This window comes from Lepidochelys kempii, chromosome 13, assembly GCF_965140285.1.
Source record: "Lepidochelys kempii isolate rLepKem1 chromosome 13, rLepKem1.hap1, whole genome shotgun sequence".
In the NCBI taxonomy this organism is placed as follows: Eukaryota; Metazoa; Chordata; order Testudines; family Cheloniidae; genus Lepidochelys; species Lepidochelys kempii.
This window is the reverse complement of record NC_136392.1, coordinates 42,322,235-42,347,132: the sequence shown is the minus strand read 5'-3', so window position 1 is coordinate 42,347,132 and position 24,898 is coordinate 42,322,235. Positions and strand designations below refer to the sequence as shown.

Sequence of the window (24,898 nt, the reverse complement as noted above, 5' to 3'; positions counted from 1 at the left end):
TTGCTCCCTCTTCTGTTGCAGCTTCTCCTTTCCCTGGCGTGCTTTAGGCTGGTTGAAGGATAACATTTGCCATTCCTCCAGCCCCTTTGTGTCCCCAGGCACATCACCCCCTCAACATGCAGCCACCTCTGGAGGGCAGCAGAAAACACCCCTGGGTGTTTGCCCCATGTGGAGCAAAGGGGGGCGCCAGATTGCCAGGCAGTTCACACCCTAGGATTCAGGATGCCTGAGTTCCAGTCCCAGTTCCGCCACAGACTCACTGTCCTTGAATCTAGCCCTAGGTCCCTCCTGGGGATAAAGAACTCTTCCCTGCCCCTGACTTTAGCATGGCACCTGGGCTGAGGGGGCAGCTAATCTGCCGTGGTGAGGGGGCTGGAGAGAGACAGGAAGAGCTGGCAGATGCAGGAGGGAGGGAAAATGAAACAGGGATGGCAAGATAGGAGGGGAGGGAAGAACAGCTGAGTTGGAGAAGGAAGGGGGGATGACTCTGGGGATTAGCGGTGGCTGGACGTTCCCCTCATCAGAGGCCTCCAAGCAGCTCTGGCTGGATCAGGCTCAAGCAGCTGAGGAGCATTATGTGAAACTGGCAGGGGAGGGGAAAAGAGCCCGGCCTGGATGCAGGGAGCAGGGCTGGAGATAGGCAGTACTGGTAATCCGCTGGGGAGTGTGTGCAATCCCCCTCTTGCCCCCCAGTGTCGATCCACAGGGAACATGAGCGTGTTACAGCCCCCAGCCACATGGGCCTGGCTCCTTAGTCACACTGGAGGTAATGAGGCGACCAAAGTGTGTATATGTCGCTGCTGACCCCTGCTGGAAGGGACAAGCCCTGCCGTGTGTGTGTGTGTGTGTCCCTGCTTCCCTGTGCTGGAGGGGACAAGCCCTGCCCTGTGTGCGAGTCCTGCCATTTGTTTGTCTGTCCCTGCTGCCCCCTGCTGGAAGGGACAAGCTCTGCTCTGTGTGGGTGTGTGTTTCCCTGTTGCCCCCTGGTGGAGGGACGAGTCCTGCCATGTGTCTGTGTACCCCTATTGCCCCCTGCTGGAAGGGACAAGCTCTGCTCTGTGTGTGTGATGCAGAGAAAAGTCTGAATCTCCCTACTCACCCCCCGCATCCCGTCCCTGGGAAGAATAAGACCTGAGTCTCTGGGGATTTGTCAAACTGCTTTAATGATGGACGCAGACAAAGTCCCGCTGACCCTGGCCAGAGAGGCTGGGCCTTTGTTCTACACTAGAGGGCACTTCACTATGGGTCCAGGGTGGCTGGGACGAGCCCCGGTCCCTGCGCCAGGGTCCTGCCCCCCGCCCAGTCCCCTCTGAGCTACAGTAAAAGTAAAAGACTAAAATGCCACTAAAGTTGTGTGGGGGCCGCATCCCCGATGCCTGATCCCCTCGCGGGGGCTGGTGCCTCTTGCAGCACGCCAGGGCTGGCGCCCCCTGGAGGAGAGAGAGAGAGATGGGGTTAGGGGGCAGCACTGCTGGGCAGAGTGGGGTCGCACAACCCCCAAACTGATGGCATGACCTCTGACATCTACCCCTCCTACTGACTGACCTCTGACCCCAAATCCATCCCACCGAGCAACCTCCTACCCCAGCCCTCTCCCAAGTGACCCCTAGTCTGCCCTGGCCCCCATCCTTTCCACCCTCCCAGCTCCCCACCCCCCAAGAAGTGGCTAAATTGGGGAAAGAGCTGTGCCATGGCTGGGAAGGCTGGGGGGATTCCCTGTGTCTCTGGGGCAGCCCCCCATCACAGCTGGGCTGGACTTTGGGGTCAAGCTCCTCCTCTCTTTGTTCCCTGGGGAAGGAAGGATGTTACCTGCTGAGGGCCTGTAGGCTACTTTTCCGCTTTGCCTTGGCTCTCTGGGGCAGCCTCCCCTGCAGCTGGGGGTCCTCCCGCCGGCTTCTCCTTGGCTTCGGGGGGTGCTGCCTTGCTGGGCACAGCGGCCGGGCCAAAAAGCACAGGGGGTGCAGTGGAGGAGGAGGGGGTAGCGGTGATGGGGGGGCCCCGGCAGGTCTTGGCAGCCAGGCACCCCCCTGCGATGAAGGCCGTGTACTGGTTCCAGAAGGACAGGGGCCCCACCAGCTGGGCCGGCACATCCCGCGCCAGGAACTCCTGCAGCTTTGCTGTGCCTCCCGGTGTTGCTAGGGCCTCTGGGACCAGACGCCGGCCACGCCGTGCTGTGCCGCAGCTCCACGCTGTGCTGCCCAGGGGAACCTGCCACCGGGACAGAGACAGACAGGGGAGCCCATTCAATCTCAAGGGAGACCGAGGGCCCTGGGTAAAGGCAAGGGCAGATGGGGGAGGTTCGAGCAGGGAGAGAGGCAGGGGACAGTCTCGCGAATAGGGGGTGAGGAGCAGGGGCTCCCTTACCTGGTGGTGGGCTGCCAGGGCGTGCTTACGCAGTGCTGCCCCGTCAGGGAATCCCTCCTTGCATACCCCACAGGCCAGTGCCACCCCCTCTTTGGCCTGGCTGGCCCGTGGCTCTTCGGCTCCAGCCCCTGCTGCCCCCTCCTCCTCTCCCTCCTGTGCTCTGTCTCCTCCTTCCTCTGCCTTCTGGGCGCTAGGGTCCCCTTCTCCCTCCGTGGCCGGTGGGGGGCTCCTTCCCGCAGGAGGCGAGCGGCTGCGATCAGCTGCTCCCCCCACCTCTGGCTTCCCAGCATCCTCCTCTTCCTTGGCATGAGCTGGGGCTGCTTCCTCCTCCGGGCTGGACGCCCTCTCCTCGCCCCCCATGGCCTTCTCCGTGCTGCTGTCCAGTGAGTCCTCATCGCTGCCTTCCTCCTCCTCCTCCTCCTCCTCCTCCGACAGCTCCTCCTCGTCCCTCTGCGGGGCGGGACCCTCGGGCTGGCGGGGGCCCTCCCCTGGGGCAGCGGGGGGCTCAGGCAGCAGGGCTCCATTGGGGATCTGGCCCCCGAGGTGCATGCGGACGTGTTGCTGGAGGCTGACGGCGTTAGTGAACTTCTTCTGGCAGATGGGGCAGGAGTTCTGGGCTCGGGCAGCCGGGCTGGCCTTGTGGCCCACGAAGTGCGCTCGCAGATTGCCCCGGGTGGAGAAGGCCCGGCCGCACACCTTGCACTTGAAGGGCCGCTCCCCTCCGTGCTGCCCATAGTGAAGGCGCAGTGCCCGGGGGCAGCTCAGCACCCGCAGGCAGATCACGCACTGGTTGGGCCCCGAGGAGGAAGAGGAGGGCGGCGAGGAGGCCGAGGGGGCCGCCGGGCTGGCTCCGGGCGAGGCCCCCTGTCGGTCGATCTTTTCCACCAGCTGCTGCAGCTTGGAGGTCTCCGAGGGGGAGGCTCCCAGCGGCTCCAGCACATAGGGGAAGGGGAAGCCGGTGCTGCCCGCCTTGAAGTGGTTGGCCAGCAGGGCCCAGCTGGGCAGCTTGCCCAGGGGCACCCGGGCTCCTTCTGCTTCCCGCCCCGGCGGCGTGTTCTCGTCCCCCTTGCCCCGCCCCTCGGCCGCTTTCATCAGCACCAGCTTGTTGAAGACGGGCAGGGTCTGAGTGGCGGCTGTGCCCCCGGCCGCGGTGCCCGAGAGCAGTGTCAGGCTCTCGGTGGCGCTCAGCCCCTTGCGCTCGGGGGGCGCTGCTTCCTCACCCGGCTCGGCCTTCTCCGGCGGCACGGACATGCCATAGGGCAGCCCGGCGCCGGTCAGCACGTAGTCGAGGTGCTCCGGGACCGGGTGGGGGTTCATCTGGACATGGGGGTACTTCTCCCGGTGCCGGTGGAAGTGCACTTTGAGGTTGCCCCGGGTGGTGAAGCGGTTGCCACAGACGTTGCACTTGTAGGGGCGCTCGCCCGTGTGGGAGCGCAGGTGGATCTGCAGGGCGCTGTCGCTCCCGAAGACCTTGGCGCAGAAGCGGCACTTGTGCCGACCCCCCGGCTTCTCCTCCAGCCCCAGCTCAGCTCCCCCGGCCCCGTTCTTCTGCCGCAGCAGCCCTGGGGAGGTGGCCTGCTCCAGGCCCCGTGCTGCCCCCAGACACTGGGCGGCCAGGAGCCCTGTGGTAGGGAACGCTGGGGCCAGGATGGGCTCTGCTTTGGGGCCCCTGGCGCTGCCAGGGAAGGGGTGGTAGAGGTGGAAAAAGGTGGGCTTGGGCACCTCTGGGGAGCCCGACACCTGGGTCCTCACCGGCTCGGACTTGATGGAGAAGACAGGCAAGGGGGCCTTGGGTTGGTGGGAGGCTCCCGGGGCTGGCTCTGAGGCAGGGGCCGAGGGGGCTGACTGCCCCAAGGAGCCCAGCAGCAGCACCTGCCGGCAGATCTCCTCCGTCATCTGCATCTGGTGCAGCTGGCGCTGCTGGAGCACCCGCAGCTCCTCCAGGATCAGGGGGATGTTGAGGTGCCCAGAGTGTGGGGGGGCAGCTGGTGGAGCCAGGGGCGGTGGCGGCCGAGGAGGGGGTGGGTCCGGGGCCAAGGGATTGCTGGCCAGAGGAGCCGTCTCTGTCTCCATGCCCGGGGGGCTGTCGGGCCGGGGCTCCGAGGAGGAGGAAGAGGAGGAGGAGGAGGAGGAGGAGGAAGAGCCAGCGCTGTCTTGCCCGTTGGCCGAGGAGGAGGAAGAGGGAGGGGGCTGCTCGGGGTGACAGGTGTCCCGGTGGGCAGCAAGCTCCGTGGGGCAGGACGGGGCTGCCTCGTCACCTGTGTCCCCTGTGGAGAGAGGGAGAGAGAGAGAGACAGAGGGTCAGACCTTGGAGTGGCAATGCCAGGGGAGTCCCCTGCAACCCAGAGCTTCCGCAACTCCCCCAAACCATAGGGGAACCAGAGACAGTTCCCATATCTATACAGGAACCTAAGATCTCCCCCGTAACTATAGCGGGTGTCCCTACATCCCCCCAAAGCTATAGGGGGCAGAGGAGCCTGCTCCCCTCAAGGCTGCATAAGGGCTGGGGAGCTGCCTCCCCCAAGTCCCCTCCATGCAGTCCTCCCCCTTCCCCGCTCAGAACACAGTGCCTAGCTGGCTTTCCCCGCACGGCACCCCCTGGTGCCACGCATGCCCACCCCTCACCGGCACAAGGGAGTCCAGAGGGGGGTCAGGTCCCAGGCTGAGAGGGAGACAGGGCCCGGTTCTCATTTTCCCAGGGTGTAAATCAGGAATAATCCCATTGGGATGCATGAGACATATGGACAGACAGACAGAGGGGCAGAGGGGAGGGACGGACAGACAGAGGGTGCAGGGGATGTATGCACAGACAGACACAGAGGGCTGCAGAGGATGGATGCACGGACAGACAGAAAGGTGCTGGGGAACAGAGAGACAGAGGGTGCAGGGGAGGTAGGGATGGACAGACAGGGGCACATGGATGGGACGGATGGACAGACAGACAGAAAGGCGCAGGGGACGCACGGATGGACAGACAGACACACAGAAGGTGCAGGGGTCAGACAGAAAGGTGCAGGGGACAGATAGATAGACAGACAGACAGACAGAAAGGTGCAGGGGATGCACGGATGGACGGACAGACAGACAGGTAGGTGCAGGGGACGCACGGACAGACAGACACACCGAAGGTGCAGGGGACAGACAGACAGAAAGGTGCAGGGGACGCACGGACAGACAGACAGAAAGGTGCAGGGGATGCACGGACGGACAGACAGACACACAGAAGGTGCAGGGGACAGACAGAAAGGTGCAGGGGACGCACGGACGGACAGACACACAGACGGTGCAGGGGACGCACGGACAGACAGACACACCGAAGGTGCAGGGGACAGACAGACAGAAAGGTGCAGGGGACGCACGGACGGACAGACACACAGACGGTGCAGGGGACGCACGGACAGACAGACACACAGAAGGTGCAGGGGACAGACAGAAAGGTGCAGGGGACGCACGGACGGACAGACACACAGACGGTGCAGGGGACGCACGGACAGACAGACACACAGAAGGTGCAGGGGACAGACAGAAAGGTGCAGGGGATGCACGGACGGACAGACAGACACACCGAAGGTGCAGGGGACAGACAGAAAGGTGCAGGGGACGCACGGACGGACAGACAGACAGACAGACAGACGGTGCAGGGGACAGACAGAAAGGTGCAGGGGATGCACGGATGGACGGACAGACAGACAGGTAGGTGCAGGGGACGCACGGACAGACAGACACACCGAAGGTGCAGGGGACAGACAGACAGAAAGGTGCAGGGGACGCACGGACAGACAGACAGAAAGGTGCAGGGGACGCACGGACAGACAGACAGACACACAGAAGGTGCAGGGGACAGACAGAAAGGTGCAGGGGACGCACGGACGGACAGACAGACAGACAGACAGACAGACGGTGCAGGGGACAGACAGAAAGGTGCAGGGGATGCACGGATGAACGGACAGACAGAAGGTGCAGGGGATGCACGGACGGACAGACAGACACACAGAAGGTGCAGGGGACAGACAGACGGTGCAGGGGACGCACGGATGGAAGGACAGACACACAGAAGGTGCAGGGGACAGACAGAAAGGTGCAGGGGATGGACGGACAGAGGCCGGACGAGCCGCTCCCCCCTCCCGGCGGCGGCGGCCCGGGGCCGGTCCCAGGCGGGCGGGCCGAGGGACAGTACCGCACCTGCGGGCTCCGCCATGGCCCGTGTCCCCGGGCGCTGGAGCTGCGGGCGCGGGGCGGTCCGGGCGCGGGGCCTGCGCGCTCCGGGCGGAGGAGAAGGAGGATGCGGGGGGAGGAAGCAGGAGGAGGGGCGGATGCAGGGAGGAGCCGGAGCGGATCCGACCCGCCGGGGCTGCAGGGACCTCTGGTGTCCGGAGTCCGGGGCGGCGAGCCCGGGGCCAGCGCTGCGGGCGCTCCGACGCACGGGGGCCCGCTCCGTGTGGAGCCCAGCCAGGGGTCCTTGCGCCCCGATGCCTGGGGTCCCCCGCGCCCTGACTCGAGCTGTGGGGTCCCCGCGCCCAATTGAGGGTCCTTGCGCCTCTATGCCCGGGGGTCCCTGTGCCCCGAGCCCAGCCAGGGTTCCCTGTGCCCAGATGTCCGGGAGGTCCTCGCGCCCTGAATCCAGCTGTGGGGTCCCCGAGCCCAGCCAGGGGTCCTTGCGCCCCGATGCTCGGGGGTCCCTGTGCCCTGAATCCAGCTGTGAGGTCCCCGCGACCAACTGCGGGTCTTTGCACCTCTATGCCTGGGGGTCCCTGTGCCCCGAGCACAGCCAAGGTTCCCTGTCCCCCGACGCCTGGGGGTCCCTGCGCCTTGAATCCAGCCGTGGGGTCCCTGAGCCCAGCCGGGGGTCCCTGCGCCCAATGCCCAGGGGTCCCCGAATCCAGCCGGGGGTTCCCGAGCTCCGAGCCCAGCCGGGCATCCCTGAGCCCAATGCCTGGGGGGTCCCCGAGACCAGCTGGGGGTCCCTGTGCCTCAAATCCAACAGGGGTCCCTGCGCCCTCCTATACGTGTGTGTGTGTGGGGTGTCCCTGCACCCTGTAGATCCCAGCTGTGGGTCCCTGCTCCCCGATACTCCCCCACAGCCGCCCTCCTGCATGCCCAGGGCAGCTGCCACCCAGGGGGACAGGTGGAGGTGGGGTTGTGGAAGGAGACCCCTAGGCCAGTGGCTCTCAACCTTTCCAGACGACTGTACCCCTTTGTCTTGTGTAACCCCAAGTTTCACCACACTTAAAAACTACTTGCTTAAACATCAGACATGAAAATAGAAGAGTGGCCCAGCCACACTAGTACTGAACAATGGCCGACTTCCGTGCTTTTACCCTGTAATTATACAGTAAATCAACCGGCACATCACTATTGTTCCGACATTTCCGTGTCTAGCGTAGAGAGCGGTATAAACCAGTTATTGGACGCTATGCTCCTTTGTCCGGACTTCCCTAGCCCGTTTTCTGTAGCCTGTTGTAAAACTAGGCCAATCTCTAGATGAGTTAAGGTACCCCCTGGAAGAGCTCTGTGTACCCGCAGGGCTCGAAGCACTGTCACAAGCCAAGCCAGCAGGTTCAGGGAGAACCTGGTGACCCAGAAGCTGGGGGGCAGATTCCCCCAAGGTGGCTTGGCTTCCCTCATGCAGGTTTACACCAGCCCGGGATCCAGCCTCGCTTGTTCTGGAGCAGCAGGGGTCAGTGTACCCAGCTGGGGCTTCACGCCCGTGGGGCCCTGCTGTTTGACACCAGACAGACAGACACTGGACTGGGGGGCATGTTCGCTCTGACCAGCCCCTCCCAGGGAGCCCCGGCCCATTTCTCCGGCTCCCTCTGCTGCAGCCAAAGACCCAAGAAGAAAAACCCCAAACTCAACACAAGAGAAGATTTCCAGGGCTCACAGGGTTACCTAGCAACCGCACAAAGGGTCCCGAGGGGGCTGGGAGGGGACCTGTGCTGCACAGAGTGGGGAAGAGACAGACGGACGGACGGACGGACAGGGATGGGTGGGTGGATGGACAGGTAGAAAAGCGTGTAGGAGGGGACAGATGTGGGGTGCAGGGCATACATAGCTAGATGTGGCACTGGAGGAGCAATGAGGGGGTGCCAGAGACAGATGAGGGGTGCAGGGGATACACACAGATGGGGGGGCAGGAGAAGGTGGAAGGCTGCACAGGGACACATAGATGAAGGGTGGGGAGGGACAGATGAGGTGGGGCAAGGAGGATACATAGACAGAAGAGTGAAGGGAACAGATGAGGAGTGCAGGGGACAGGTAAGGGGGTGCAGGGGGGAATACAAAGATGGGGTGCCAGGGGACAGATGAGGGGGTGCAGGGGATACATAGATGAGGGGTTCAGGGGACAGATGAGGGGTGCAGGGCATACACAGCTAGATGAGGTGCTGGAGGACAGATGAGGGGGTGCAGGGGAGAGATGACGGTGTGTGGAGGACAGATGGGGGTGCAGGGGGATACAGAGCTAGACTGGGTGCAGGGGACAGATGGGGGGTGCAGGGGAATACAGAGCTAGATGGGGTGCAGGGGACAGATGGGGTGCAGGGGGATACAGAGCTAGACGGGGTGCAGGGGACAGATGGGGGTGCAGGGGGATAAAGAGCTAGATGGGGTGCCAGAGAACAGATGAGGGGGTGCAGGGGGATACAAAGCTAGATGCTCAAATAAATGTGTTAGTCTCTATGGTGCCACAGGTCCTCCTTTTCTTTTTGCGGATACAGACTAACACAGCTGCTACTCTGAAACATAGCTAGATGGGGTGCCGGAAGGGAGATGAAGGGTGCAGGGGACAGATGAGGGGGTGCAGGGGATACATAGGTAGATGGGGTGCCGGAGGACAGATGAGGGGGTGCCAGAGGGATATATAGCTAAATGGGGTGCTGGAGGACAGATGAGGGGTGCTGGGGATACAGAGCTATACGGGGTGCAGGGGATAGATGAAGGGTGCAGGGGGATACATAGCTAGATGGGGCGCAGGGGATAGATGAGGGGGTGCAGGGGACAGAAAGCTAAGTGGGGTGCAGGGGAGAGATGAGGAGAGCAGGGGAAACATAGCTAGATGGGGTACAGGGGAGAGATGAGGGGGTGCAGGGGACAGATGAGGGAGTTCAGGGGATACATAGCTAGATGGGATGCAGGGGAGAGATGAGGGGGTGCAGGGGACAGATGAGGGAGTGCAGGGGGATACATAACTAGATGGGGTGCAGGGGACAGAAAGCTAGGTGGGGTGCAAGGGACAGATGAGGGGGTGCAGGGGGATACATAGCTAAATGGGGTACAGGGCACAGATGAGGGGTGCAGGGGGATACATAGCTAGATGGGGTGCAGGGGACAGATGCGGGGTCCGGTGGGATCCAGAGCTAGATGGGGTGCAGGGGACAGATGAGGGGTGCAGGGGGCAGATGGCGTGCAGGGGGATACAGAGCTATATGGGGTGCAGGGGACAGATGAGGGTGCAGGGGAATACATAGCTAGATGGGGTGCAGGGGACAGATGAGGGGGTGCAGGGGATAGATGGGGTGCAGGGGATACAGAGCTAGACAGGGTGCAGGGGACAGATGGGGGGTGCAGGGGGATACAGAGCTAGAGGGGTGCAGGGGACAGATGAGGGTGCAGGGGGATACAGAGCTAGACGGGGTGCAGGGGACAGATGAGGGTGCAGGGGAATACATAGCTAGATGGGGTGCAGGGGACAGATGAGGGGTGCAGGGGGATACAGAGCTAGAGGGGTGCAGGGGACAGATGAGGGTGCAGGGGGATACAGAGCTAGATGGGGTGCAGGGGACAGATGAGGGGTGCAGGGGGATACAGAGCTAGAGGGGTGCAGGGGACAGATGAGGGTGCAGGGGGATACAGAGCTAGATGGGGTGCAGGGGACAGATGAGGGGGTGCAGGGGATAGATGGGGTGCAGGGGGATACAGAGCTAGACGGGGTGCAGGGGACAGATGAGGGGGTGCAGGGGGATACAGACCTAGACAGAGCAGGGGCGCAGGGGCACAGCCCGTGGGAGTTGGAGACTTTGGAGAGTTTCACTTAGTTTGGGAACTCCCCCTGCCCCGTCTGCCCTGCCCCCCTGCCGGCCCCAGCCCCCCCCCTCCGAGCAACACCTGCCAGGCCCCCCCGGCACCCACCGTTCTCGGAGGCCGTGGACCCGTCGCAGTCTGAGATGAGCTGTTGGGGTTTGCGCTGCTTGCGGCGAGACATCCCCGCGGGGGCGCCGGGCCGGGCACCCCTGGGTCTGCCGCTCGGCTTGGGAGCCAGTGGGCACCGGGAGTCTCCCAGGCGGGGTCTCTGCCCCCTCCCCGGAGCAGGGACACGCCCCCTCCTTTGCGCCCTCATTGGCAAGGCGAAGTCCTAATCTGGCCGGTCACTCGGGTCTCTTTTGTGCCTGGGGCTGCGAAGGCTCCTTAACCCCTTCCTGCCGGGCAGAGCTCGGGCGCTGGGTGGGGTGGCTGGTTACCCAGGGCCGGCCTGGTCCAGAGCTACGACACTTGGGCTGGTTCTGCAGAGAGCCCTGGCCTGAGGCTGAGATGCAGCTGCCTCTGGGGTGGGGCAGAGGAAAGTTTAACAGCTGCTTCGCAGCGCTACAGGCTCTGGAGGGCTGGAGGGTGTTTAATTTTGCCGAAACGGGGGTTAGGATGGGACGTGAAGGTGCCTCCCCTAGGCAGGGAACCGCAGGCAGAACTTGGCAGGATGCGACTTGGGATTGAACCGTGGCACTGGCTTTAATACCCCGATTCGGGCAAACGCAGCATCCCCTTACCGCTCACCAAGTGGGCATCACTTCCCCAAACCTGCCCCTCCTGCCGCACTGGGGCATTGGGGTCAGCACTGACGGTCCGGAGGGCGCCCCCTACTGAGCCCCTCACCCCATGCCATGCAGCAGAGCCCCCCCCAGCACATGCCCCCTCCCTCCTCCCGCCCTGTCGTCTCCCCCCGTCTCCCCCCCATGACACCCTTCCTTCCTCTTTCTTCCCCTTTTCTTTTCACCTCTTCCCCGCGGCCTCCTGACCTCTCCGAGCACCACAAAAGCCCAGGCCTCAGCAGAGCTGGCGCTGCGGGAATGTTAATGAAGCCGCAGCACAAAGGGGGAAAAGACTTCGAAAAAACCCTCAGAAAGGGCCCCTTTGAGACAGGCTGCTGCTGTGTGTGGCTCAGTGGGGAGGGGTTGGGGGGATGGGGATGGGGGGGGGCTCTGAGAACCTCCCAACTTGCTGCCTATGGGAGCCATGCCTGCCCCTTCCATTCATGCAGCTGAGAGGAGACTCATGCACTGGGGCTGGAGAAAGGGGGATGGGGATTTTTAGGGGGTGCAGGGCCCCTCCCTGTATAAAGGGGGTGGAGTGGGGGGAGAGGCTGTGTTTCTCATAGGGCCATGCTTTCCGTGTAAAGGGGGTGCAGGGTGTGTGTGCGGGGGGGCTGCATTTACCCATACGGCCATGCTTTCCATATAAAGGGGGTGCAGGGGGGCTGTGTTTCCATAGGGCCCCACTCACTCTGTTAAGGGGGTACTGCAGGGGAGAGGGGGATGGTCTCCCATGGACTTTAATCTTCATCCCTTCCTGTCCAGCCTCCCTGACACATGCATGGCAGCTAAGCTGCTGCAGCCCATAGGGTGAAGTTCTCTGCCCCCGAGGTGTGGCTGGCCCCTGTGTGTGTGTAGGAGCGTCAGTTCCAGCAGGGGAGCTGCTGGGAGTGGATACCAGGGCAGAGACAGGGACCGTGCTCCTCCCCTAATCCCTTTGTAAACCACTGAGCAGAAGCGGGGCACTGGTTTTCAAAAGTGGCCCCAAGTTTTTGGTGCCTGGCTTGAGAAGTCTCTTTCAGGAGCTGAGCAACTCCTGAGGGGCCCCACTGGACAGCAGGCCCCCAGTGTCTAGAAGTGTCTGAAAATACAGGCCCTCATGGCTACGAGCACAGAACACCCCCAGTCCTGCCATGGGGCTGAGCAGAGAGGCCCAGAGGCAGCTCTAGCTCTTTGCCCCCATACATCCCCTTGGATCTGTCCCTGGCCCCCTCCCTGCATCCCTGGGCAGAGTTAGTGCTCTCCAGCGCCTCACACCCAGCCCTACGCAGCTTCCCTTGACTGCACAAAGACAAGGGGGCTTGTGATGAGGCCAGTGGGCTGAGGGGAGGAGGAAACGGCAGGCTGCACCCCAGCCCCTGTGCTGGGGAGTGGGGGGTCTGTGGAGGGCATACACAGCCAATTTGTCTGGCCCCAGGAAACCCTGGGGCCTGAAGAGAAGGGTCAGGAGAGAGAGAGGAACTCAGATACCAAAACTGATTGTGTGTGTGTGTGTGAGAGAGAGAGAGTGTGTTTGTGGGGGGGGGGGGGGCAGTGAGACAGAGAGAGGGAATATGGGACAGATCTTGAGATGGCTGATTTACACCAGCTAGGGATCTAGCCCGCCTTGGCTCCAATGGAGCTGCGGTCGCCTGACACCAGCTGGGGTATCTGGCCCTATCTTTGTGTTTTCAGTTCGTTGCAGCCCAATGAGGAAGCAGCTCCCCCGGCTGGGGAAGAGGCCAAACTGCCTGAGAGTCGACACTAAGGTCCAGTGCTCTGTCCCGGCTCCTTCCTTGAGCTTTTCCTGGTGGGGCTAGAGAAGTGGGGGGAGGAGACCCACTCGGGTGTGAAAAGGCCAGAACTGCACATTCAAAGCCTTTTGGCTACATTTGCAGGCCAGCTGCTCCTGCGGGGGTGCAGGGAACCAGTGCACCTTAGCTAGGCAGGTGGATTGCTCTGTGCTCTGAGCCAAGAGCTTCTGGGCGCACAGCATGGTGCGGTCAGCCTGATGGGCTGCATCTGGGTGTGTAATCATCGGGCAATCACAGACCCACATCTGGATGGGAGAATAGGCGCAACTCAGGCATAAATCCCACCGAGACAGGTGAGTAGGATACAACACCAGCCCACATCTGGATTATGTCAATGTGCAGCGGCAGTGAAAAAAGCGAACAGAATGTTGGGAATCATTAAGAAAGGGATCGATAATAAGACTGAAAATATCATATTGCCTCTCTATAAATCCACGGTACTCTCACATCTTGAATACTGCATGCAGATGTGGTCGCCTCATCTCAAAAAAGATCTATTGGAATTAGAAAAGATTTAGAAAAGGGCAACAAAAATTATTAGGGGTATAGAACTGCTTCCGTATGAGGAGAGATTAATAAGACTGGGATTTTTCAGCTTGGAAAAGAGATGACTAAGGGGGGATATGATTGAGATCTATAAAATCATGACTGGTGTGGAGAAAGTACAGGACCTCATCCAGTCTAACTCCCTGCTCAAAGCAGTACCATCCCCAATTTTTGCCCCAGATCCCTAAATGGCCCCCTCAAGAATTGAACTCACAACCCTGGGTTTAGGGGGGGCCAATGCTCAAACCACCGAGCTATTCCTTCATATAAAGAGATGTGAAGTTATTTCTTCATATAACACACAGTCAGCCTGTGGCACTCCTTGCCAGAGGATGTTGTGAAGGCCAAGACTATACAAGGGTTAAAAAAAAGAACTAGATAAGTTCATGGAGGATAGGCCCAACAATGGCTATTAGCCAGGATGGGCAGGGATGGTGTCCCTAGCCTCTGTTTGCCAGAAGCTGGGAATGGGCAGCTGGGAATGGATCACTTGATGATTCCCTGTTCTGTTCATTCCCTCTGAGGCACCTGGCGTTGGCCACTGTCGGCAGACAGGACACTGGGCTGGATGGGCCTTTGGTCTGACCCAGTGTGGCCGTTCTTACGTTCTTATGCCAGTTGTCAACAACATCTGGATTTGTGAGTATCATCACTACTAGGTCGGTTGCCTTAAATAATGAGCCACATCTGGGTGTACAAATATGAGGCAGTTGTGATTAATGCCTGGATTGGTTATGAGATGACAGCCACAAACCAAATATGGATGAGGGTTTATGATACAACCATGAATCACATCTGGATGTATGAATAGGGATACACTCAAAAACCACATTTGAGTTGGTGATTATGATGCACAATCATGAACCACAACTAGATTTGCGAACACGATACAATTGTGACTCACATTTGGGTCGGTTAATTGAGTGCAGGTGTAAACCACATCTGGATTGGTGGTTCTGACACCATCATAAACTACATCTGGATAAAATAATAGGCTGTAATCACAAACATCTAGATTTGTGCAAATTACGTAGTTATCACTTGATCCAGCATCACATCGGGAGTTGCAAGTTGACCCGTCTGGACTAGTTAACACGGCACACTGCCCGCAATAGCTCTGGTGGTGCTGGAGAGAGTTCCCCTTTGCAGCTGGGGGAGATTTTGCCACCTGGCTGCTGCTGCGAGCTCTGCTCAGAGGGAATAATCAGGCAGGAGGCGTTTTTGGAGCTGGCACAAACTAACAGATTGATGAGGAAACTCTAGCAGTTTGTTCCCAGTGGGCAGGGGAGGGAGGTGGGGGAAGATTTTGTTCCAGGAATGATAAAGGGGAAATCTGTACCCAGACTAACCCAAACTACTACCAGGGAATTGAGAACCCCAGTGGGAGAACTTGAACCCCAAATACAAAATCTAGAACCCCTCCTCCCACTGAAATTTGAATCTATACCAAGGAGATCCTACACCTCTACCAGGAACCTAAAATCTACGCATGGCACCTATAAAATGGGATAGCTACTGACCAATGAATAATCAAAAACACCAGTGGGGAAAATGGCTCAGAATGAACCCAACACTTTTCTAGGGAACCTAGAAAGCAGTGGGAGAATCTAGAGCACAGATGAACTGACCATCTTGAAGGGAATCTAGAACCCCAACAAGTAATCTATAGCCTCAATGGAGAATCTAGAAACCTAATGGGAAATCTATATCCAGAAGGTCCCCAACACTCTTCTATGGAACCTAGAACCATAATGGGATAATTTAGACTCCCAGTGGAGAATCTTGAACCCAATGAGAAATCTATACCCGAAGAACCCCAGTGACTAACCTAGAAACCCAGTGAGTAACCTAGAAAACAGACAGAGAATCTAAGAAGCTGAAAATAGAGTAGGATTTATTAGGCCAGGAGAGAGAAGTGACTGCATGGAAGCAGAAGTGTTTCAAAGACAGCAGCTATGAATGAACCACATAAGATGCCCACATGATGGCAGCATGCCCTAAGCGTTGAGCAGGGGTTGATGTGCTTCTGGGTGAGACTCCAGTGGCATTCAGCACACGGTCAGTGAGAATTGTTTGTAGTAGAATCGTTCCAGTGATGACTCGGGTCTGTACAGAGCAGCTGCAGCACTGGGGAACATGCCCTGGAGTCTGACTCCTCTGTTTATTTCTATAGCATGTGTGAAGGCAAACCTCCTGCACACACAGACTGTCCCATAATTGGGACCACATCTCCATTGGTGCAAACCAGCATGACTCCAATTTACACCAGCTGAGGAGTGCTCTGTTTCTCTCACTCTCCATCCATCCAGCCACATACACACAATCTCCTCTATCTATCTGTCTATCTATCTATCCCCATACACTCCCTATCTATCTATTGACGATCCCCGGGTCCGGCACACACCACGGCAGCGTGAGGTGTGCCTCATCCAGTGCACTAAATGCCCCAGTAACAAGTAAGTGGCTCAAACCAGACGCTCACCACACTCTCACAACCCCTCACATGGAACAATGAAAACGAGACAAAAACACCCTGCTAGCCCTGGGCAAACATTTGTCACAAAGTGATCACTCCATATCTAACCTCTCGGGACTCGTCCTCAAAGGAAACCTGCAAAGCCCCTGCAAAAGACAAGCCGGGGAGCTTAAATTCATGACTTTGTTACACACCAAAAATCATGGTCTTAATAAAGGCACCATCTTTATGGCTTGTTACACCAATCTGAACCCCACTAACCCTTCTTTTTTGTCCTATGACTGCAGGGGTGTTAACAGGCCACTTCACCTCGAAAGGGCTGAGACTATGTTAATTACTGGGGCTAAACAAGCTGTTCTACCTTCTGTTTCGCTGTGAGGCACTGACCTGAAGATGAGCTCTGTATAGCTCGAAAGCTTTTCTCTGGCACCAAGAGGAGCTGGTCCAATCAAGGCTATTACCTCACGCACCTTCGCTCTCTTTCCCCATGCACAATGCTCAGCCTACCCATCCATTTTCACACGCAGCATCCATCCAGCGCTCACTCATTCTTGCCGAGCCATTCAGCCCATGTATCTCCGTGCTGTGGTAGGTCTGAGTCTGGTGCTGGCTGCAGGGATACCCAGTTAGTCTCCAGAAGGGGGGCCATGACAGGGGATTGGAGGAACAGGGCCTTCTACCTCTGGTTTCTTTGCTCTGGTGCCTGAGTCACTTCCTGAATCATAGAATCTCAGGGCTGGAAGGGACCTCAGGAGGTCAAAGCAGGACCAATCCCCAAATGACTTCGCTGCTCTTTCAGTTTTTCTGTGTCTCCTCCACACAGCGAGGGAGAGATTTCAGCATGCACCTCAGGTGTTTCCTCGCTGCCACTCTAGGTGGCTTTTGGGGTAAGCATGGACTTGTCCTCAGACGTATTTGCCCCTCTCATAAGAAGTTCCTCCCACCTCCTTTGGCCCTTCCCAGGTCTCTGCAGGGATCAGAAAGTGCTGACTGAAAGCACTGGGGGCTGGTTTTAATGCCAGGCAAATGCAGATTGGTGGGGCTCTCTCTTTGCTTTGTTTTTGGCCATTCCTTCCCAGATTGCTGAACCTTTGCCAGGAGAACTGAAGACCGAGCTGGAAAAGATCTCTCTCTATCACCAGCCTGCTGCTGGCTGATCAACTGTTAGCTTTTAGCAGCCAATGTGAGACTTCCAAAGCTGCTAAAGGGAGTAGAATGGCCAATTCCCATGAACACAGGGACCTGGCAAGGTCAGGCTCCTGCCTGGCTTTTATACGCTCAGCTTAATGCAGTGCTGTGTTTTGGGGAGCCCTGCTGAGATTGCATGCACCAGTGCAGCTGATCCTGCCATTCTTCTGCCTTCCAGCTCAGGCCCTCAGTGAGTCAGTGTCCCAGGTACCCACGGAGGTGATGCTGACAGAGTGGCAGAGCCTAACCCCGAGCTGTAACTTCTCCAGCAGCCGCTTCCAGCTGGATCTGTTTTGGTACTGGCAGCGCCGGGAGCAGCCACCCCAGCTTATCATGCGTGTCAACAACTACAGGCAGGAGTCATCCCAGAGTGGGCACTTCTGGGCAGCGTGGCATCCGCAGAACAACGTGGCTCCCCTCAGCATCCTGGGGGCAGCCCTGCAGGACAGCGCAGGTTACTACTGCACCGTGGCATCCACCCTGAGCTGGGAGCTCAGCGTCCCTGTGCAAAAAAGCCTGCCAGCCTCCCCATCCCGTGTTGGGCATGGGGCTCTGCTGAACGCAGCGGAGCTCTCTCTGCAGGGCATGGGGAGCCCAGCCTCCTGCTCTCCCAGAGATGACCAAGGTGTGTCCCTGGACTAGGTGTGATTCACCCAGATGTGCAAGACAGATGACAGCTCCCTCCCTCTAGCCACGCTTCCCTCTGAACTTTCCTTTCTTTGAGAGTGGTACCCCTCTGCACAGTCTCTGACCGTCTCGCCAGACACTTGCCGTCCATTCTGCCTGGGACCTTACACAATCTCTATGTGGCTGTCAGTGTGAGACCCCTTAATGGTTGTTTTGTTCCAGGTGTGAGGGCCCAGACCACTGTGCACCAGCCAGAGGGGCCGGTCACTGTGAAGGAAGGGGACGGCTTCCAGATCAATTGCACATACCAAACTACCAACTTCTAGGGCTTGGCCTGGTACCAGCAACGGGAGGGAAAAACCCCAGGCCTGGTCTCATACCAGGTGGCAGCTGGTCAGGAGGAGCATGGGTGATTCACTGCTTTCCCAGCACCACTGGGAAATACAGCTTCCTTCGCCTCAAGGAGACCTGGCTCTCAGACGCTGCCTCCTATCTGTGTGCTGTAAGAGACACTCTGACTCCAGGGGCTTCCTGAGCCATGCAGTATCTAGACAGGGGTGTGTATGGTGGGGGAATGGGTTCCTCAGATCTCCCCTCCTGCTGAGAGTGGAGTTATCTCATGCTGCTGGCTGGGAACAGTGCAGAGGTTACTGGATTCAGGCCTCTACTCTGCCACAGACTTCCCTGGTGATCTTGGGCCAGCACTTAGCCTCAGTTCCCATCTGTCCAAGGGGAAAACAGCCAGGGGGAGGCAGGACTGGGAGGATCAATACGTGAAAGATTGGGAGGCACTCTGAGATCGCCCAAAGTGCTATATGAGGGAGAGGCGATGGTGTTATTAATGACCACTTGCAAAGGAACAGGAGGGCTGCTAGTTCCAGCATCATCTTGCTCAGTCTCATGCCTATGACTATGGCTGGCATCAGCTGCTTCTGAGGAAGGTGTAAGAGATCCTGCAGTGTAGGCCGAGGTGGGATAATTTTCCTCTGTGAAGGTTTCCTTCTGACCTCTAGTAGTCAGAGAGGGGCTCAAGCCCTGGAGCATGAAGTTGAATGTCCCTACCAAGGTTTTCTGTCACTATTAAAACTCTGGCTATTCCAGAGCCTTATAGAGCTCAGGCTGTTTGGCGTATTGGAAAGGGGAATGAGAGAACCCTTCATCACACTGTAGAAACATCGGGTGCTGAAGGCCATTCAATCTGGTGGAGAAAGTCAGAACAAGACCCCAGGGCTAGAAGTTGAAGCCAGAGAAATTCAAATAAGAATAGGTTTCAGAGTAGCAGCCATGTCAGTCTGCATTCGCAAAAAGAAAAGGAGTACTTGTGGCACCTTAGAGACTAACCAATTTATTTGAGCAATTGGTTAGTCTCTAAGGTGCCACAAGTACTTCAAACAAGAATTAAGCCCAGATTTCTAACACTGTGGGCAATTAACCGGAGGAATAAACTCTCAAGAGAAGGGGTGAATTCTCCATCTCTTGAGGCCTTCAGATCAAGACCAGATCATAGAATCATAGAATATCAGGGTTGGAAGGGACCCCAGAAGGTCATCTAGTCCAACCCCCTGCTCGAAGCAGGACCAATTCCCAGTTAAATCATCCCAGCCAGGGCTTTGTCAAGCCTGACCTTAAAAACCTCTAAGGAAGGAGATTCTACCACCTCCCTAGGTAACGCATTCCAGTGTTTCACCACCCTCTTAGTGAAAAAGCTTTTCCTAATATCCAACCTAAACCTCCCCCACTGCAACTTGAGACCATTACTCCTCGTTCTGTCATCTGCTACCATTGAGAACAGTCTAGAGCCATCCTCTTTGGAACCCCCTTTCAGGTAGTTGAAAGCAGCTATCAAATCCCCCCTCATTCTTCTCTTCTGCAGACTAAACAATCCCAGCTCCCTCAGCCTCTCCTCATAACTCATGTGTTCCAGACCCCTAATCATTTTTGTTGCCCTTCGCTGGACTCTCTCCAATTTATCCACATCCTTCTTGTAGTGTGGGGCCCAAAACTGGACACACTACTCCAGATGAGGCCTCACCAATGTCGAATAGAGGGGAACGATCACGTCCCTCGATCTGCTCGCTATGCCCCTACTTATACATCCCAAAATGCCATTGGCCTTCTTGGCAACAAGGGCACACTGCTGACTCATATCCAGCTTCTTGTCCACTGTCACCCCTAGGTCCTTTTCTGCAGAACTGCTGCCTAGCCATTCGGTCCCTAGTCTGTAGCTGTGCATTGGGTTCTTCCGTCCTAAGTGCAGGACCCTGCACTTATCCTTATTGAACCTCATCAGATTTCTTTTGGCCCAATCCTCCAATTTGTCTAGGTCCTTCTGTATCCTATCCCTCCCCTCCAGCGTATCTACCACTCCTCCCAGTTTAGTATCATCCGCAAATTTGCTGAGAGTGCAATCCACACCATCCTCCAGATCATTTATGAAGATATTGAACAAAACCAGCCCCAGGACCGACCCTTGGGGCACTTGATACCGGCTGCCAACTAGACATGGAGCCATTGATCACTACCCGTTGAGCCCGACAATCTAGCCAGCTTTCTACCCACCTTATAGTGCATTCATCCAGCCCATACTTCCTTAACTTGCTGACAAGAATACTGTGGGAGACCGTGTCAAAAGCTTTGCTCAAGTCAAGAAACAATACATCCACTGCTTTCCCTTCATCCACAGAACCAGTAATCTCATCATAAAAGGCGATTAGATTAGTCAGGCATGACCTTCCCTTGGTGAATCCATGCTGGCTGTTCCTGATCACTTTCCTCTCATGCAAGTGCTTCAGGATTGATTCTTTGAGGACCTGCTCCATGATTTTTCCAGGGACTGAAGTGAGGCTGACTGGCCTGTAGTTCCCAGGATCCTCCTTCTTCCCTTTTTTAAAGATTGGCACTACATTAGCCTTTTTCCAGTCATCCGGGACTTCCCCGGTTCGCCACGAGTTTTCAAAGATAATGGCCAATGGCTCTGCAATCACAGCCGCCAATTCCTTCAGCACTCTCGGATGCAACTCATCCGGCCCCATGGACTTGTGCACGTCCAGCTTTTCTAAATAGTCCCTAACCACCTCTATCTCCACAGAGGGCTGGCCATCTCTTCCCCATTTTGTGATGCCCAGCGCAGCAGTCTGGGAGCTGACCTTGTTAGTGAAGACAGAGGCAAAAAAAGCATTGAGTACATTAGCTTTTTCCACATCCTCTGTCACTAGGTTGCCTCCCTCATTCAGTAAGGGGCCCACACTTTCCTTGGCTTTCTTCTTGCCTTTGAACCTTTGCCTTTGAACCTTCTTGTTCTCCTTCCTGGAAGATACTTTAATCCAGCACCATTTATTGGGCTCAGGGCAACTGGCTGAATTTCTCTGGCCCGTGTCATACAGCAGGTCAAAGTAGTTTGAATGGTCCCTCCTGGCTTTCAAACTCCAGGGGGTTGGAAGTGTTAACACCAGAACTAGAGATACCCCTGGGGCTCTGAAGTGTGGTCCCCAGAAGTCACCCAGCTGTGACTCACCCACCACCGAATACTCTCCCGTCTCCATCCAGAGATGTGCTTACAGACTGGGATCCTTCAAAGAGCCTAAGGGAATTGGGCACTCAAATTTCATGGGAGCTGGGTGCCTGAAGCCTTTGCAAACCTCAGCCACAAATGCCTCCTAGGGTAACTCCCTCGTACACACATATGACCAGTGTGCAATGTTCAGACAGGCTGCTGGGGGGCACTAAAGTCAGGTTTCGAATCAGCCCTTCTACACGTTTTGACTGGAAAAGGTAGGAGAAGGGGGAGAATCCTGACTGTTCAGAGCTGCAAACCTGCTGAGAGCAGAGAGCCGGGGGGTTTCTTTGTCTCTTCAATGCAATGATCGTCGTGGATGGTTCTCCTGGTTTTCTCCCTCTGCGTCTCAGGTGGGTTTGTGGGGAAATTGCTGATAATAACTCCTGCTAGGTGAGCTGCTCATGGTCGATAAGTAGCTACAGAGGGTGAAGAGATGTGAAAGCCGATGGCAGGCTCTTTAATTCAAATGGGATCCAACAACTGAGAGATGAAGCTAGCTAGACAAGTTCAGGCTGGATATAAAGGGACAATTTAGAATAGGGAGGGTGATTCGCTATTGGAACAACTTACCTTGGGAACCTGCTGGCGTCTCCATTGCTTAGGGTCTTTCTAAAAGCTAAGCTGTAGCTCACCCACTGTGCAGAAATCCCTGGAGAGAAAGGCTCTAGCCTGGGTTAAACAGGGGATCTTGATGCTCCTAGCATTCCTTTGAGGCCTTTACATCTCTGAATAGTCAAACCAGGGGACAAAATGTCATTTGTTTTCCTAGAAATCTGTTTAAAAAGCAAAGAAAGGTTCCATTAGAAATGATTACATAGTAAAACAGCAAACAACTACCTGCCAAAAACCAAACCCCAAACCCCAGCCAAACAAACCAATCCCCCAGTGAACCCAAATTAATCAACCAAAGAAACGCCTGGAAAAAATGAAAAGTGAAAACATTTCAGCTTGTGCCTTTTTGGCAGAAATCCCCCAAATTGGGCAGTGTGTCTGTAGGGAGAGCTCATTGGCATAGGACCGGGGTCTGCTGGGTTCCAGTCCCAGCTCTGCCCGCTGTGTGAGCTTTGGCAAGGCCTCTCTGGGCCTCACTTCCCCACCTGTAAAACAACCTTCTCTGTCAATCTTTTTGAGACTGATGCATGAAAAACACCATGGTAGAGCCAGGTTAGAGGGAAAGGGGAAGCCTCTTATTCTGTCAAAAAAAAACACTTTCTGTAGGAAAAAGAAGTTTCAGGAGGCTTTTTTGAGCCACCAGACTTGACATCTGAGCCACCAGAGGTGCATCAGTGGTGCTGTGACTGGGAGATTGCAGCCTGCCAAGGAGCGGGGAGGAGGCGAGAAGGGAATTCGGGGGGTAGTAGGGGAAGGCTACCAGGAGTGGGGTAGGGGTGTGATCTCTGGGCAAACAGCTTTGTACTGCCTTTTTCTCTTTCGCAGCCCCACTGGCCAGAGCCCAGCACAGGGGTAAGGATAAAGTGACCCAGCCTCCTGCCATGCTGATGTCGTCTGCAGGGGAGAACGTCACCTTAGCTTGCAGTTTCATGCCCATCTCCTCCACCTGCACTGTCATTTGGTATCGGCAGTGCCGGTCACATTCCCTGGAGTATTTGATTCATGGAGACACCCTGGGATTCACCGAGAGGGCGAATGAGGAGGAGACGTGTCTGCATCTCTGGGTGGCTAAGCAGCAAGGAGCAGCCTCTCCGAATATCTCTGCAGTCGGGTCTCAGACTCCGCTGTGTTCTTCTGCGTGCTGAGTCCCACAGCCCTGCAGCCCTGCCCTTGCTCTGTTTGAGCATCACCCAGCCCAGCCCAGCCCCAGCCCTCTCCTCTGTGCATGATCCTCCCGACTTCCACACCCCTCCATAACCCCATCCTGCCCCTGGGCAAGGATCTCCCAATCCCAAGGCCCCCCCCGGCCCTTTAGCCCTGCAGCCACTGCTGCCTCAAGCAAGGATCTCCCAGCCACAACCCACTCCCCTTGTACAAGAACCTCCCAGCCCAGCCCCCCACCCCGCCCCCGCCCGCACCTTTGAGAGCTCAGGGGTAGAGTCATGGCTATCTGATGGGACAGGACAGTTTCAGAGTTTGACAAATCCATCAGTGTGCCTGAGCTGATAGGGGCCATGTAAACAGAGACAGAACTGGAAAAAGGTGGCAGAAAATGTCTTCTTTTGGTAGGAAGCTAAAATAATGAAAGAATAAAGGACTTAGCAAAATACTTTGGTCCTTGCCTAGCACAAATTCAGTCGGTTCCATTGCAGTCAATGGGATCTGGTCTGCCACAGTTCAGAGCTGGTCACACCTGTATTCCCCCCTCCGTGGTCCAGCCAGGGCACCCATTCTCAGGCTGCCTGCTCCCAAGCCGTTACCTCTCTTGAGAGATGCACATCTCTCTTTCTCTTGACTGAGCTATTTCCAGGCCACTCAGTTCCCTGTCTACAAGGTGAATTCCCCAGAAAGTCACACTACCTCAGCAGGGCTGCTTTGCCTGATCCTCAGCAGCTATAAACAGTGCAATTTCCAACAGTTAAGTCACCACACTGCCCTTTATAAGCAAGCACATTTATTCTTAAGGTAAAAGCATTCCAGAGGACACAGATTAGAAACATGAAGAGAACCTACTTGCATGGGAGAATCTTGCTAGAGAAGGGCTCTGGTAGGTGAACAGTTCTCCAGACCTCACCAAGGATTTTTTCTGGGGTCACAAGTTCATCAAGCTCAGAACAAGCACAAGCATGACAAGTTTAGTCCCTCCTTTATACAGCCTGGGTCTTTGGGAATAGGTGATTTGTAGCCAGTGGGACTCTCCACAGGGCATTGCTTCAAGAGGCTGGGTTTTTGCTTAACTGGGGGAGTTACTTTTGCAAAACCCCCACCTACCAATCTCCTGGGGACACCCACTTAGCTTTAAAAGTTCCCATTGTTTGAAACCATCCTTTGATGTGCATAGCACTTCCCAGGGTTTACATGAGCAGGTCTCCCCACCACCCACAGTGAGACATGAATGTTTGCATGTCTTAAAATGAACTCCTAAAATACTTGAACTTAATTCAGTGAGGTTTGCCCAGGACATTGCAGGCAATTGCCGTATCTGTCAAACAGTCTATAGCCGGTTTTTTCTCCCCTATCAAATAGTTCTAGAGCAGGGGTCAGCAACCTTTCAGAAGTGGTGTGCCAAGTCTTAATTTATTCACCCTAATTTAAGGTTTCGCGTGCCAGTCATACATGTTAACATTTTTAGAAGGTCTCTCTCTATAATGTATAACTAAACTATTGTTCTATGTAAAGTAAATAAGGTTTTAAAAATGTTTAAGAAGCTTAATTTAAAATTAAATTAAAATGCAGATCTTATCACTTTAGTGTGATCCTTGTCCTTGCTTTTTCTTGCTGAGTTTTCCAATGTCTGGCAGGTATTTGGATACTTTAAGCTGCACGCAGGCTTCTGAGTGATCAGTTGTTAACCGGCTCCGAGAGGGACAGAGGACAGATTTCATGTGTGAAAATATCTGTTCACACAGGTATGTGCATCCAAATGCTGAAAGCA

At 56.4% G+C, this 24,898-nt stretch overlaps 1 protein-coding gene across 1 annotated transcript; it reads right to left on the bottom strand.

Moving 5' to 3' along the window:
• Window positions 1–1,143: 1,143 nt before the first annotated feature.
• On the bottom strand, window positions 1,144–10,564 carry SALL2 (spalt like transcription factor 2). The gene is made up of 5 exons (XM_073308833.2): window positions 10,492–10,564; window positions 6,547–7,050; window positions 2,365–4,631; window positions 1,810–2,208; window positions 1,144–1,430 (listed from the first exon to the last, which is right to left on the bottom strand). Exons 1-4 carry the CDS (start codon window positions 10,562–10,564, stop codon window positions 1,828–1,830), a joined length of 3,225 nt encoding a protein of 1,074 aa, XP_073164934.2. The 3' UTR covers window positions 1,144–1,430; window positions 1,810–1,827.
• Window positions 10,565–24,898: the final 14,334 nt, after the last annotated feature.

Coding starts and splice junctions, on each gene's coding strand:
- SALL2 (XM_073308833.2), bottom strand. CDS start 10,564: ATGTCTCGCCGCAAGCAGCGCAAACCCCAACAGCTCATCTCAGACTGC. Junction 7,051..10,491: donor GTCCACGGCCTCCGAGAACG/GTGGGTGCCGGG, acceptor AGCTGGATTCAG/GGCACAGGGACCCCCGAGCA. Junction 2,209..2,364: donor CCCTGGCAGCCCACCACCAG/GTAAGGGAGCCC, acceptor TCCCGGTGGCAG/GTTCCCCTGGGCAGCACAGC.